The sequence below is a fragment of the Leucopleurus acutus genome (genome assembly GCF_964270905.1).
Source record: "Leucopleurus acutus genome assembly, chromosome: 9".
In the NCBI taxonomy this organism is placed as follows: domain Eukaryota; kingdom Metazoa; phylum Chordata; class Mammalia; order Artiodactyla; family Delphinidae; genus Leucopleurus; species Leucopleurus acutus.
Window position 1 is genome coordinate 86,711,185 of NC_139144.1, and position 14,016 is coordinate 86,725,200.

The 14,016-nt window shown below is 37.5% G+C and overlaps 1 protein-coding gene across 3 annotated transcripts in view; it reads right to left on the reverse strand.

Annotated features, from left to right (window-relative positions):
• TMEM209 (transmembrane protein 209) overlaps positions 1 to 13,974 on the reverse strand; it is a gene marked incomplete at its 5' end in the record, with an annotated part of 29,159 nt that extends 15,185 nt beyond the window's left edge. Inside the window, 8 exons of one of the 3 annotated variants that reach the window (XR_014326476.1) lie at positions 57 to 128; positions 730 to 905; positions 4,936 to 5,137; positions 10,972 to 11,213; positions 11,679 to 11,810; positions 12,626 to 12,684; positions 12,823 to 12,959; positions 13,909 to 13,972. Coding sequence is in view for 2 of the 3 variants with exons in the window: in XM_082846969.1 (XP_082703095.1) it covers positions 57 to 128; positions 730 to 905; positions 4,936 to 5,137; positions 10,972 to 11,213; positions 11,679 to 11,810; positions 12,626 to 12,684; positions 12,823 to 12,959; positions 13,909 to 13,974 (1,086 nt within the window). Of the gene's footprint in view, positions 1 to 56; positions 129 to 729; positions 906 to 4,935; positions 5,138 to 10,971; positions 11,214 to 11,678; positions 11,811 to 12,625; positions 12,685 to 12,822; positions 12,960 to 13,710; positions 13,869 to 13,908 lie in introns of those variants that run through there. The other 2 variants (XM_082846969.1, XM_082846970.1) reach the window with 2 other exon arrangements.
• Positions 13,975 to 14,016: the final 42 nt, after the last annotated feature.

Consider the following 14,016-nt stretch of genomic DNA (forward strand, 5'->3'; position numbering starts at 1 on the left):
ATACTTTGTACATTAAGAGGCACTAATATTGTCCAAAGAGTAATGTCAGAACTTACATTTCTGAACTTGGCTGTCCATGAATCCATATGATCAAGAAGTTGTCTATTCATAGTCACTCTTGCCCAGACCTATTAAAAATGTTTAAAATGAACAATCAAATAAAATGCCAGTTATCAATCATTCCTTCCCCAACCCTCAGAAATATTTGGAATACTTTGGAAAAAACGTCATGAATATCAATACTGATCTAATTAATATGCAGTAGCTGCAATTCATGCACACATATATATTTAAAATTCCTTACATTGATATGTTTGAAGAACATTCTTCTTGCTTTTAAGAACAAAATTTAAATCCTTTATTTGCTTTTAAACTGATGAAGTTACAGAATATCAAATGTTCTAATCTAAATACTTCAAGAGCAAGAGTCTTGTATATGCTAATAAGTACAAGTAGATACCTGAGATACCTTTTCAATATAAATGAGTGCAGAAAAATGTTTTAGGCAGGAAAGTAATGTTAACTATGTGTCATAAAGAGTAAAACGTACAATATAATTCAGTTTTGGGTACACAAACTTAAGGAGTCTTTCTACCGTTTAATGTGTGCCAGATTTATGTTTCTAGCCAGTAGAAGTGGAGGTTACAGAAAAAAAAGTTCCAGAAGAAGAAAAGACTTTCTAACAATCTGTAAATCATAAATATCACGTCATTTTTATTTTCCATTTACCTCCTCTGCAGCTTGTTTAGAACTGAGATCAGCTTCATCTTTGTTAGCACATGGGGCCTGAGACCTACAGGCAAGCTGATACTGAAACTTCTTTAAAGTTTGTGCATAATCCCCCATAAAACGACTGTGGTTCCAGAAAGTAGGACTGGTGGAAGGCGAAGTAGAATCTGGGCTTCCTACAATGATTAATTTAAAGATTATCAGTGTGTTGTAGTAATTTTGATACCTGAAGCTGGTATATGAACTCTGGGTATCCAGGAATCTAGACAATGGCAATCAAAGACAAAGCCTCGGGCTTCCCTGGTGGTGCAGTGGTTGAGAGTCCGCCTGGCGATGCAGGGGACACGGGTTTGTGCCCCGGTCCGGGAAGATCCCACATGCCGTGGAGCGGCTGGGCCCGTGAGCCATGGCCGCTGAGCCTGCGCGTCCCGAGCCTGTGCTCCGCAACGGGAGAGGCCACAACAGTGAGAGGCCCGCGTACCGCAAAAAAAAAAAAAAAAAAAAAAGACAAAGCCTCCTCTCCTCCCTGCTCCCAACGTTCTCTCTTCTTCAGAGAAATGGAAAATTAAAAAGAACATTTTCTGAGCAGTATCACCTTGAGAGCCATATGCTCTCTAAGTGGCTGAAAGTGTCTGTTTATTTTTGTTGTAAAATTAAGCTTGTTTCATTCTCTAAGACTTTCAAATGATTCAGAGAGAAACAAAAGACAAATTTCTTCAGGAAATAAATAGGCTAAGGAGTTCTTGCTTGAATTTTTGGAAGCTCTTTCTGAATGGGATAATTACAGCCTCTTATTAATAAACTAGTCTTTTGGCTAGCAGCTAAACTCACTCTTCCCTGTACTACACTGTATTCTATTTATAGTCTGTAGTAATTCCTGCCTTGTATTAAGAGACCATCTGCTGATTACACTTCTAAATTTATAAATTTACTTTTAGGAAATGTAAATAGTCAAATTTAGGGACTTAATACTACAGAGGAATCTACCACAGTACTTATCACACTTTAAGGTCTGTTTCTTTTTCCAAATAAAATTTGAGCTCTTTGAGGGCAGGGAGTATTTTTTTTCCCGAGCATCTAGCCCAGTTCCTGAATAAAGAGCAAATTTTCAACGACAACTATATGATACTTATGAAGAGTTTATTTTTTCAGAGTTTACCTGATATCAAAAGCATCAATTAATATTTTATACCCTCACACAAAAGTCACAAATAAAAACTAGTTTTTTTTTTATCTTAGCAGAATTTTTAAAAGGAATGACTGTAAAATAATGAAACTGTTTTTCTAGTGATGTTTACAGGCACAAAAGACGAGAAATCATGAAAGGGATATGTGGCAGTATTTCAAGTCACAGCATCAAAACCTTGAAGGTTAGCCAGTCTTGTGCTAGTAGCACTAGTGAAAATAGTTTCATGCTGACATGAAAATAAATAATTACATATAATAAATACCACACTTGGGGTAAAAAAATTTCAAGTAGGACTTCTGGTAACACTGACTTAGAGGAATGAATTAATGTCAAGAAAAGTTTTAAACAAGCACAAATGATTTAATAAATAGGGACTAAAAAAGGAAGGTAAGAGACATGGTCATGATAGAGCACAAAGTTTATCCTATTTTGATTAATTATTTTGACTATTAACTTTGAAAATGATAATCAAGCTTCTGAGAGAAAACTTGAACTAAAATTTAAATAAAGTGTGGCTTTAGATGACAAAAGAAATTTTATACAGATGACAGAAATATGTTTTTATATCTGTTGTACATTAGCCAAAGTACAAGGAAAATATATATAGCAAGGGACACAATAGGGCTTCTCTGTAATGACCACCACCACCAAAATAGCACAAAACCTGTAGCTGGAGAACCACAAAGACCAAAGAATCAAAGCACAAAGAGATTTGGAAGTCTGGCAACATAACAAATCAGGTAACCTGAAACATCTCCAGATATATATATGCTTATCAAATAAAATATATAATTTAAATGAATAATGGAGCTTGCAATAATGTAAGAGGAAGAGTCACTGGCTAAAAATGAAGAGGGAATTGAAAGTCAGAGTGGCCAGTGGCCTGCACGTGAGCTGATGCCGTGGCTGCTCTGGAGCATTTTGTAGGCTTTGGGAAACCTATCAGCTTGGATTTCAGTGCCTGGGAACTGGAAATGTGGATACAGGTCCAGGAGAGGTAGACAGCTGGACTGAGACCTTCTTCCTGTCTCTATTCCCTGCACCCTGCATAGAGCCAGGAACCTCAAAGGGCCACATTCTCAGTGGATAAGGAAAAAACATCTGTCCACCGACACCAGGAAATAATAAGGAAGCTTGTCTCTCTTAGGCTGTTTAAAAAGAAACCCCCAGAGATTTAAAAATTACAGATCTATCTTCACATGGGTTTATAGTGCCCGTTTACACTCCCTGTGAGGTCCAGGAACCTCCAAGCCCCAAAATTACTTAAGTTAGTTCAAGGTCAATGATGTTCCTTAGGCACCCGGTAGAGGCAAATATAAAACTGCTAGCAGGAAACAAGGCTTCCATCCAGCCTGCCTAGGACAGAAAAAGCACAGATAAAATTCTTCTGAAGATGAGCTTACCAAAAACAAACAAAAATTACATAAATCACAGGGAAACATGTCTCCAAGCAAATGAGTCAACAAGAAAAAAATGTTAGCATGTAATCTCCAAGAACTTTAGATAACTGAACTACTTGACAGAGACTTTTAAAAAGCATGTTTAAAGTGATTGAGATAGGAAAAAGAATTGAAAATATAAGAACAAAACAAGATACTCTAAATTAGGCATATCTGAAAGAGAACCAAATGAAACTCTGAAAACTGAAAAAAGAAAAGAAGACAAAGAGCTCAATGAGTTAGTTAAACAGCAGTTCAGACACCACTGAAGAAAGAACTATCAGTCCAAACTGGCTAAAACAAACAAACTGTGGGGGGCTTCCTGGTGGCGCAGTGGCTGGGAGTCCGCCTACCACTGCAGGGGACACGGGTTCGTGCCCCGGTCCAGGAGGATCCCACGTGCTGTGGAGCGGCTGGGCCCGTGAGCCATGGCTGCTGGGCCTGTGTGTCCGGAGCCTGTGCTCCGCAACGGGAGAGGCCACAACAGTGAGAGGCCCATGTACCGAAAAAAATAAAAAAAATATTAAAAAATTAATAGGGTACAGATCAAAATCTCTAGCCAGAGTACAATTAACTTAGGAAAAAACAGATAACAAAGCCTTTCATTTCACACACTTGGAAATTAAAAGCAACACCAATCACCAATAATACTTCCAACAATATTTCTAAATAACTCCTATATGTCAACGAAGAAATAAAAATGCAAGTCAGAAAATACCTGGATATGACAAAAATATGTAGAGGGTACATAGGGTTCTTTGTATTCCACTCTACAATTTTCGGTATCCTTGAAATATTTCAAAATTTAAAAAGAAAAAAAAGCATGTATCAACAAATAACAAGATAATATTGATTTGTTTCTTTGACATTTGTGGCACTTTCAGGCAAAATTAAATTAAAAATCAATAGAGAGATTTCAAGTGACACAAAGAGCCATGGTCCAATAATTGGCTTCCTCACTGTGGCCATGCTTTAGCACCTAATGTGCTTTCTGTGAAAGTTCCTGAGGGGGAAAAATCATTACTCGGCTCAATAGCCTAACTTGGTTTCAATAATAGACTTTGTAATAATCAAATCCACCCCAAATAGATTAAGATTTGCTAACACTGCTTCCCAAGGAAAACTAGAGACAAGTTAAAAAATGTTCCGAAAACAACAGCACTTCTGGAGTAAATCCATGCTCTCTCCAGCCTCCCTGCCACACCAACCTTCCCAAGGACTACCTGAAAGGAGACAACTATCACTTCACGAAGCTCTGCTGCGGACCGCATCAAAAACAGTTTTATGACCTCAACTTTTAAACAAAGTATAACTTACACGAAAAAGCTTTCAATAGTAATGTAGACAAAAGGTTCAAGATTTCTGTTAACTCAGCTATATTTTACATCTTAAATTTTGGTGAACTTAATTCTTCTAACTGAACAAAATACAAAACCAAAATGTATTTCTCTCCTAAGCTACACAAGGTGTATTACTAAAGGACTTAAACATTTATGCATGGGATCATAGTAAAGGTTGAAGATAACGTAAAATGACACAAAAATACGTACAATAGATCTAAATAAAATATATATGTACCCAGCTTAACTCTATGCTGTTTCTCTTCTTCACTTCTAAGAAAAGTATCCAAGGTTCGTAGGTCTGTCATGTAGTCTTCTTTGTCAGTAGGGGAGTTGTAGACGGTGGGTGAAGAACGGTAGCGAGATCTCAATCCACTGTTCTCCACTGGTCCAACAGTGGTAGGGTATGGAGAAGATGGAGAGGGACTATAGCTGGCCAACTATACAAAATAAAAGAACTTTATTTTATTTTTCTTTAACTGAAATTTCTTTGTTTTGGTTTTTGACTTTCAAAGAGCACACACCAATTAGAATGGCCAAAATCCAGAGCACTGACAACACCAAATGCTGGCAAGGATGTAGAGTAACAGGAACTTGGATTCACTGCTGGTGAGAATGCAAAACAGTCACTTTGGAAGACAGTTTGGCAGTTTCTTACAAAACTAAACGTACTATTACCATAACATCCTCCTCCTTGGCATTTACCCCCTAAAGCTGAAAATTTATGTCTATACAAAGACCTGCACACAGACGTTTATAAGTAACTTTATTCGTAACTGTCAAAACTTGGAAGCAACCAAGATGTCCTTCAGTTAGGTCAGTGGATAAACTGTGGTACATCCAGATGATGGAATGTTATTCAGCACTAAAGGAAATGAGCTAGCAAGCCATGAAAAGACGTGGAGGAAACTTAAATGCATACTACTAAGTGAAAGAAGCCAATCTGAAAAGGCTACATATTGTATGATTGTGGAAAAGGTTGGGGTAGGGGGAGGATGTATAAGCAGAGCACAAAGGATTTTTAGGGCAATGAAATTACTCTGTATGAAACCATAATGGTGGATACATGTCATATGTTTGTCCAGACACATAGACTGTACACCACCAAGAGTGAATGCTAATGTAAACTATGGACTCTGGGTGATAATGATGTGTCAGCGCAGGCTCTTCTATTCATACAACTCTGCAGCAAGATGTTGATAGCGGGGGAAGCTGTGCCTGTGCCGGGGGCAGGGGTACACAGAAAATCTCTTTTCTATTCCTCTCAATTCTGCTGTGAACATGAAACTGTTCTAAAAATAGTCTATTTTCCAAAAAAGTAATATATGTATTTTTTATTTTTTTGCGGTATGCGGGCCTCTCACTGCCGTGGTCTCTCCCACTGCAGAGCACAGGCTCCGGACGCGCAGGCCCAGTGGCCATGGGTCACAGGCCCAGCTGCTCTGCGGCATGTGGGATCTTCCCGGAGCAGGGCACAAACCCGTGTCCCCTGCATCGGCAGGCGGACTCTCAACCACTGCGCCACCAGGGAAGCCCTATATGTATATTTTAAAAAATGAAAAGCATGAAGAAAATAAGCCATACTTGTAACTCTACCACCTAGAGATACTATAATCCTTTTTCACATTTCATGTATTTTCAACTCTTTAAATGTACATATATGTTAATATATTTTTGTTTTTATATAATTGAGATAATACCCTTTAGCATTATATTGTTTTTTTAAAGTTAACAAGAATTTTTCTATAAAAATCCTTTGTAAATATTCTTATTAGCTATATAATACTTTGTAATACAAATCTATCATAATTTATTTTTACATTCTTATATTCTAGACATTTGGATTGTCTAAAATTTTTGGTTACTGTGAATAATGTTATGATCAGCATCTTTGTGCATAAATCTTAGCTTAATTTCTGATGACTTCCTTTAGGCGATCCCTAGAACTGAAATGACTTGACCAAAGCATATGAACATTTTTAATACACATTTCCATTCTATTAAATGAAAATGTTGTACTAAGTTATACTCCTATCAGAAGAGAATAGATAGGAATACCTATTTGGTATGTGTCCATCAGCATTACTATTTAAAAATATTTATGATATATAAAATTTAAAAAAATGTATAGTTAATTTGCATTTTCCTTATACTTATTAAGTTAAACACCTTAAAAATACAATTACTTGTCAGTAGTATTACCTATTATATTAACTACTTACTCCAGTATGTTGACAATTTTTTTTTACTGGGGTTTCATCATCAATTTATATTAGTTTGTAATAAATTAAGGATTAACAAATTTTATAATATTTAATGCTGTTTACAAATAAAAATGTTAATCCTCTTCCACATTGATTTTTCTTTTATTTCAATTAACATGTTAAATCCTTATATATATTGTGACTGTATTTGGGTTACTGTTTCATTAACTGGTTTTATCTTGCTCAAGGGGCACAATATTTTATGATTCATTTACATTACCTTATTTCATCCTCTCAGTAAGTGGTAAATATTATTACTGTATTAATTTTAGGTATAAGAGGTTAGGTAACTTCTCAAGATCATACCAGGACAACATTCCAGGTTTCTGATTCTATTCTGTTCGAAGGCAGTGATTTCCACCATTCTGTCTTCCAGGTCACTTATCCATTCTTCTGTCTCAGTTATTCTATTATTCCTTCTAGTGTATTTTTCATTTCAGTTATTGTATTGTTCATCTGTTTGTTCTTTAGTTCTTCTAGGTCTTTGTTAAACATTTCTTGCATCTTCTCAATCTTTGCCTCCATTCTTTTTCCGAGATCCTGGATCATCTTCACTATCATTATTCTGAATTCTTTTTCTGGAGGGTTGCCTGTTTCCACTTCATTTAGTTGTTTTTCTGGGGTTTTATCTGGGACATAATCCTCTGCTTTTTCATTCTGTCTAACTTTCTGTGATTGTGGTTTTCGTTCTGCAGGCTGAAAGACTGTAGCTCTTGCTTCTGCTGTCTGCCCTCTGGTGGATGAGGCTATCTAAGAGGGACTGGGTCTTTCTCTGGTGGGCAGGGCCATGCTCAATAAAACTTGTCTGCTGATGGGTGGGGCTGTGTTCCCTCCCTGTTAGTTGTTTGGCCCAAGGTGACCCAGCAATGGAGCCTACAGGATATATGGTGGGGCGGCCTCTAGGAGGGCTCACGCCAATGAGTACTTCCCAGAACTGCTGCTGCCAGTGCCCCTGTCCCCACTGTAAGCCTCAGCCACCCCCCACCTCTGCAGGAGACCCTCCAACACTAGTGGGTAGGTTGGTTCAGTCTCCTATGGGGTCACTGCTCCTTCCCCTGGGTCCTGGTGCACACAAGACTTTGTGTGTGCCCTCCAAGAGTGGAGTCTCTGTTTCCCCCAGTCCTGTGGAAGTCCTGCAACCAAATCCTGCTGGCCTTCAAAGTCAGATTCTCTGGGGATTCCTACTCATGTTGCCAGACCCCCTAACATGGGGCTCAGAACTTTCACTCCAGTAGGAGAAGTTCTGTGGTATAATTGTTCTCCAGTTTCTGGGTTACTCACCTGGTGGGTATGGGATTTGATTTTATTGTGATTGCGCCCCTCCTACTGTCTCAATGTGGCTTCTCCTTTGTCTTTGGTTGTGGGGTATCTTTTTTGGTGAGTTCCAGCGTCTTCCTTTCGATGGTTATTCAGCAGTTAGTTGTAATTTCAGTGCTCTCACAAGAAGAGATGAGCACATGTCCTTCTACTCTGCCATCTTGAACCAATCTCCTCCAGTTTTCTAACTCTGGAGCTTACACTTCTAACATGTTTTATTGGATCAGAATGATCTGTTCATACAATAGCAAAATGTTGAAAACTGTTGAAGATGGGTAATAGATATGCAGGAGTTCACTATACTTGTCCCTTCATTATTGTGTGTGTTTGAAAATTTCCATAATCAAAAGTTTAAAAAGTAATTGTTTCTTGAAAATTTAAAAGAACTCAATGGTAAAACTTCTGGGCCCTAATGTGTTCTGTGGATGTATTTGATTAATAGTTTTAAAATTTTCTTCCTTATTTAGGTTTTCTACTACTTTGTCAATTTTACCATTTTATTTTTTTTAACATCTTTATTGGAGTATAACAGCTTTACTATGGTGTGTTAGTTTCTGCTTTATAACAAAGTGAATCAGCTATACATATACATATGTCCCCATATCTCTTCCCTCTTGCATCTCCCTCCCTCCCACCCTCCCTATCCCACCCCTCTAGGTGGTCACAAGCATCAAACTGATCTCCCTGTGTTATGCAGCTGCTTCCCACTAGCTATCTATTTTATGTTTGGTAGTGTATATATGTCCATGCCACTCTCTTCGTCCCAGCTTACCTTTCCCCCTCCCTGTATCCTCAAGTCCATTCTCTAGTAGGTCTGCATCTTTATTCCCATCTTGCCCCTAGGTTCTTCTGACCATTTTTTTTTTCTTTTTCTTTTTTTTAGATTCCATATATATGTGTTAGCATATGGTATTTGTTTTTCTCTTTCTGACTTACTTCACTCTGTATGACAGTCTCTAGGTCCATCCACCGCACTACAAATAACTCAGTTTTGTTCCTTTTTATACCTCAGTAATATTCCATTGTATATATGTGCCACACCTTCTTTATCCATTCATCTGTTGATGGACACTTAGGTTGCTTCCATGTCCTGGCTACTGTAAATAGAGCTGCAATGAACATTTTGGTACATGACTCTTTTTGAATTATGGTTTTCTCAGGGTATATGCCCAGTAGTGGGATTGCTGGGTCGTATGGTAGTTCTATATTTAGTTTTTTAAGGAACCTCCATACTGTTCTCCATAGTGGCTGTATCAATTTTAGCATTTTTTTCTCCAGAAAAATAATTATTAATTTCATTAATTTTTCCAAAGTATTACTTTGATTCAACAGACACATATAGCATCTATATTCCATACACTGTGCTAAGGAAACAAAGATGAGTAAAAACACATAATCTTGTGCTCAAGGTTATAATATAGTAGAAAACAAGATAATTAAGCAATGTTATGAGCTTTATGTACAGAGCTAATTAGTAGATACTAATAATAATTTTTAAGAAATAAAAATAACTTAAATATTCAAGAGTAAACTAGGGTATATCCACTAGATGAGTATTAAATAGCCATTAAACAGAAATTATGTTTGGGTGGTAGGATGATGAGTGATTTTTTCTACTAATTTCCTAACTTTCCGTAATGATCATATGGTACTTTTCCCATGAAAACAAAGTAAAACTATTTTAAAAAGTCATATTTACCTATGGGTTATAAATTACCCTCATAATATTTAACTTATACAAAATTTTCTAAATTCCATTACTTGCGAAAATTATTATTAGGTAACCAGTAGTATGGAATTTCATTACAAAGAAATATTATGTAAAAGGGTAAGGGCAGACAGTGTGTTGATTTCATTTCCAGATATTTCTCATTTAACTATAGAGATATTAGTCTAACTAGTGTCAGCATCTGAATATGTTACCATCCCAGGAATTCCCTGGTGGTCCAGTGGTTAGGACTCTGTGCTTCCACTGCAGGGAACATGGGTTCAATCCCTGGTCAGGCAAGTAAGATCCTGCAAGCCACGTGGTGTGGCCAAAAAAAAGTACTTGAAAATGTGACCATCCCTCTTTTAATGCCTATTTTATAGCCTTATGCATCAGGCTGGAGTCACAATTTCAAATTTGTCAATTTTGTTTCTATCAAGCCTAAAAATTAAAACTAAAGTCCACTTTACTGTGGGAGATGGTATGAAGGTTTCTAATCATCCTATGGAGAGTATTCATACTCAAGAGTCAAGTTACATGACAATCCCAGTTTCTAGCTTAGAAGATACTCCAGTATGATGAAAAGCATTAATATTCTATAAGAATATATAAAAGTTTCACATAAAGAAGCAAAGAAAGAGGGAAAACATGAGTAAAGGAAACTAAAGTAGAAAATCATCATAATTTCAACTTGTTTTAAAGACTGCAGAAAAATCCTAGATGGTGAACCTCAGTTCGTTATCTTTTCAAAAGCTAAATCTTTTCTTTTGTTTTAAGATGTGATATAAAGAATTTCTAACTGCTGTCAGGAAATCTGGCTTCTATTCTTAGCTCTTAAATGGGCAATTTGGGCAAGTCAATTATCCACTGGTCCTGGGTTTCTTCATTGATAAAAGAAGGAGTTTCGACTCACTAGATGATTTTCAATTCAAACCTCCCAATTCTAAAATGGTAATGCGATTGGCCAAGAGTAAAGAGTCATTACCTTGTTATAACCACTGATGGGTGAGTAGGTCACTCCAGGGCTATAAGAACCACTGCCACCTGATGACAGACCTTGTAGCTGAGGGCTGTATCCAGTTATACAGCTGGTGGTGAACTTGGGGCTGGTACTGGGTGAGCGAGATGGGCTATAACTTAATACACTCTGACCCTGAATTGAAGGAGAAGGTGGAGAGGGAGGGATTTGGGGTGCTGCCAGATCACGTGGAGGAGTAGTCTGTACAACTAGAAGGAACAAACAAATAATTGTGTGTAAGTATAAATAAAATTTCTATGAAAACTGATTTAATGAACTGAATCTTTTCCTTCAGGAAAAGGGCAAGTAATAGAGTGACCTGGCTGTTAAATTACATAAAGTATTACTACCAAAGGACACAAATGGTTGTTTACCATTTCCATAGAGTTCAAAATAAGAAATTGGCTTTAATGTAGCAAAAGTTAGTAATTTAAGTTTAACAGTAATTAAACAATGGAACAAAATTCCATGAGACTGTGAATGTTACTCAATTTATATAAATAGGAAAGATAATCATTGATCTTAAGACCATTTATTGTAGAACTGTTAAATACAGTTGAACCAGATGGCCTTAGGAGTCCCTTCTAGCTGAGTCTATGAGAAGAGAAAATTAAATTGAGAAAGATTTATTGCCAACCTTTCACCCACCTTTGCAAAAGATATGAAACACTTACCAGCTGTTTTCAACCCTAAAAGTGTTTGCTGTCCAGGGCTAACAACCAGACTTGTTGGTGCCACAGTGTACTTGAAATATCTCCAAAAATCAAATAAAGCGTTTAGGCTGAAGAGAAATCCAAGGGCAAGCTCTGGAAGAGAACAATTTATTTATTTTTTAAAAGGGGGGTGGAACATTTAAAGGGGGAAACAAAACCATGCATACTTTAGCAGATTAACAACAAATTGAAAACTATCTTCTTATTCCTAAGAGTTACCACTTCACTTAATGAATGTCTATTATGTGTAGGGCATTTACCAATGAGTTTCAAAATATTATCACTAATCTTTACAAGCTTTTACAGTAAACATTTTCATCTCTGTTTTAAAGATCAACCACCAGTTGTAAAGAAGTCAAGTGACTTTTGCAGTAGCTCACAGCTAGTTATTGAAGCCATGATTCTAACTCAGGTATGCAGATTCCAAAACTCTTGCTCTTCCACTTGCCACACCACTTCCCTATCACAGACTTTAGCTTAATGTATGTATTAGACTTTGGAATTTACTTCAATGGCCATAAGGACCCTTTATACCCAAGGACTACTGAAGAGCAGACAGAGAGGAAGGATGAGGAAACTGAGGAAGTCATCAATGGAGTAGAAATCGGGTTGATCTTGAAAGGTGAAAAAGTAGAGAAGTAGGGAAGGCAATTGAGGGAGACAAATACAAACACAAATCTTACCAGCTCCAAACTTTATTTTTCATGATTATCTGGAATCGTATTATTAATTTGATTGTCTCTTCTACTAGAATATTCCTTGTTCCCTTCCTGGTGTATTCCCAGTTTTGGGAACACAGCAGGCACTCAAATATTTGTCGAATAAAGGAATGAATACTAAGCTGAATTAAACTGGAACACAGTTTTTCACTGGGAGTAACTACATTGCAGTGAAAATTAATTACTTACCTATATACCAGAGGGGCCAGTATCTCACATTATAATATAAACTACACATTCTTCCAGTCCTGAAAAAATTAAAAAGGCTTTTTAATAGTAACAAAACAAAACCACACCAAAAATTAAAACAAACACAAAACCTGTGGAACCAACCATTGGCCTCTTAAATTTTCACTTTTCCCTCCCTTTTTGGCTAATTAACTTACATTTCAGTATATATCATTCCAGCCATAGATACATTTAGGAGTCCCCAGGCTAAAACCACTTTCCTAGCTTCTGTTTCTTTTCTCATCTTGATGGTTCTGTCAATAAGGGAAGCACTAGGGTTTGGCTCCCCTTGCATCTGTTCAAAATCAAAAAGCAGAATTAATTAAAAGAAACTACTTCTCCATTTAAGAAATCAAACTTGTTATAAGGTAACTAAAAATTGCATCTACTTTTCCTCATCTTCAAATGTCTTTCCTAACTTTTTCTAATTTTAATATTAGTATATGAAAAGGGAACCCTAAATTACAGCTTCATTGGCACCACACTGTAATCAACATAGAACTGGCTGTTTCCTTCAGAGAATAATTTAACACTTCCAATAAAGAAAAATATCTTATTTTGTAATTTAAGGGTTAGTGGCTATGTTTGCAATTACGCCCTGTTGTGTTTTTGGAATATGTCACAAGGACTAGGCCAAGGGCTATAAGAAATTCAAAATACCAAGTTTTGGGAGAAAGTATTCCAAATAAGATATGTCATTACTCTCCTCCCACATGCTCGTGCATAAGTCATTAACTGCCTATGATCTTTATTTAACAACTCTGCACGCGACCGACACACGCCAGAGATCTCTGATTCGTGTTGCTGATAAAATATAGGGATTTAAGTTTGAGAAGGGCGAATACTCATGGTGTGAAGGGGATACGGGTGAGTTGGGGAGAGTGCGCAGTTTTGGTCCACATTAGGATTTATTATTTCCTCTGTCTGTTTTCCTAGGCCTCATCTCTTGCAGACAAGTGTTAAGACTTGTTCCAGATACATGGAGTCGTCTCCCACAGAGTAAGAGCAGTACCCTTCCCGCCACCCTGCCCCCGAGTCAACACTACCCAATGCGGAGAGCTTCCCTCCCTGGCTCTCGCAGCACAAACTTTACGGCTTCTTTCCTCCCTTCCACCACGGGTAGTGGAATGTCTGGCCACACTCCCCTTTGGCTGAACCCTCGGCAGGTCCACACGCACGTTAACTCCCACGGCCCGCGTGGACTCAAGAGTCCAAACACCACAAAGATAACCCCGAAAACGCACCGCGTTCTTCGCCCGGAAACGGCTGGCTCGCGCCACTCTCCACTGCACATGCGCGAAGCCAAGCATTAAGGCGAAAGCGACCGGCTTGTGGAGCTACAGTTACAGGAA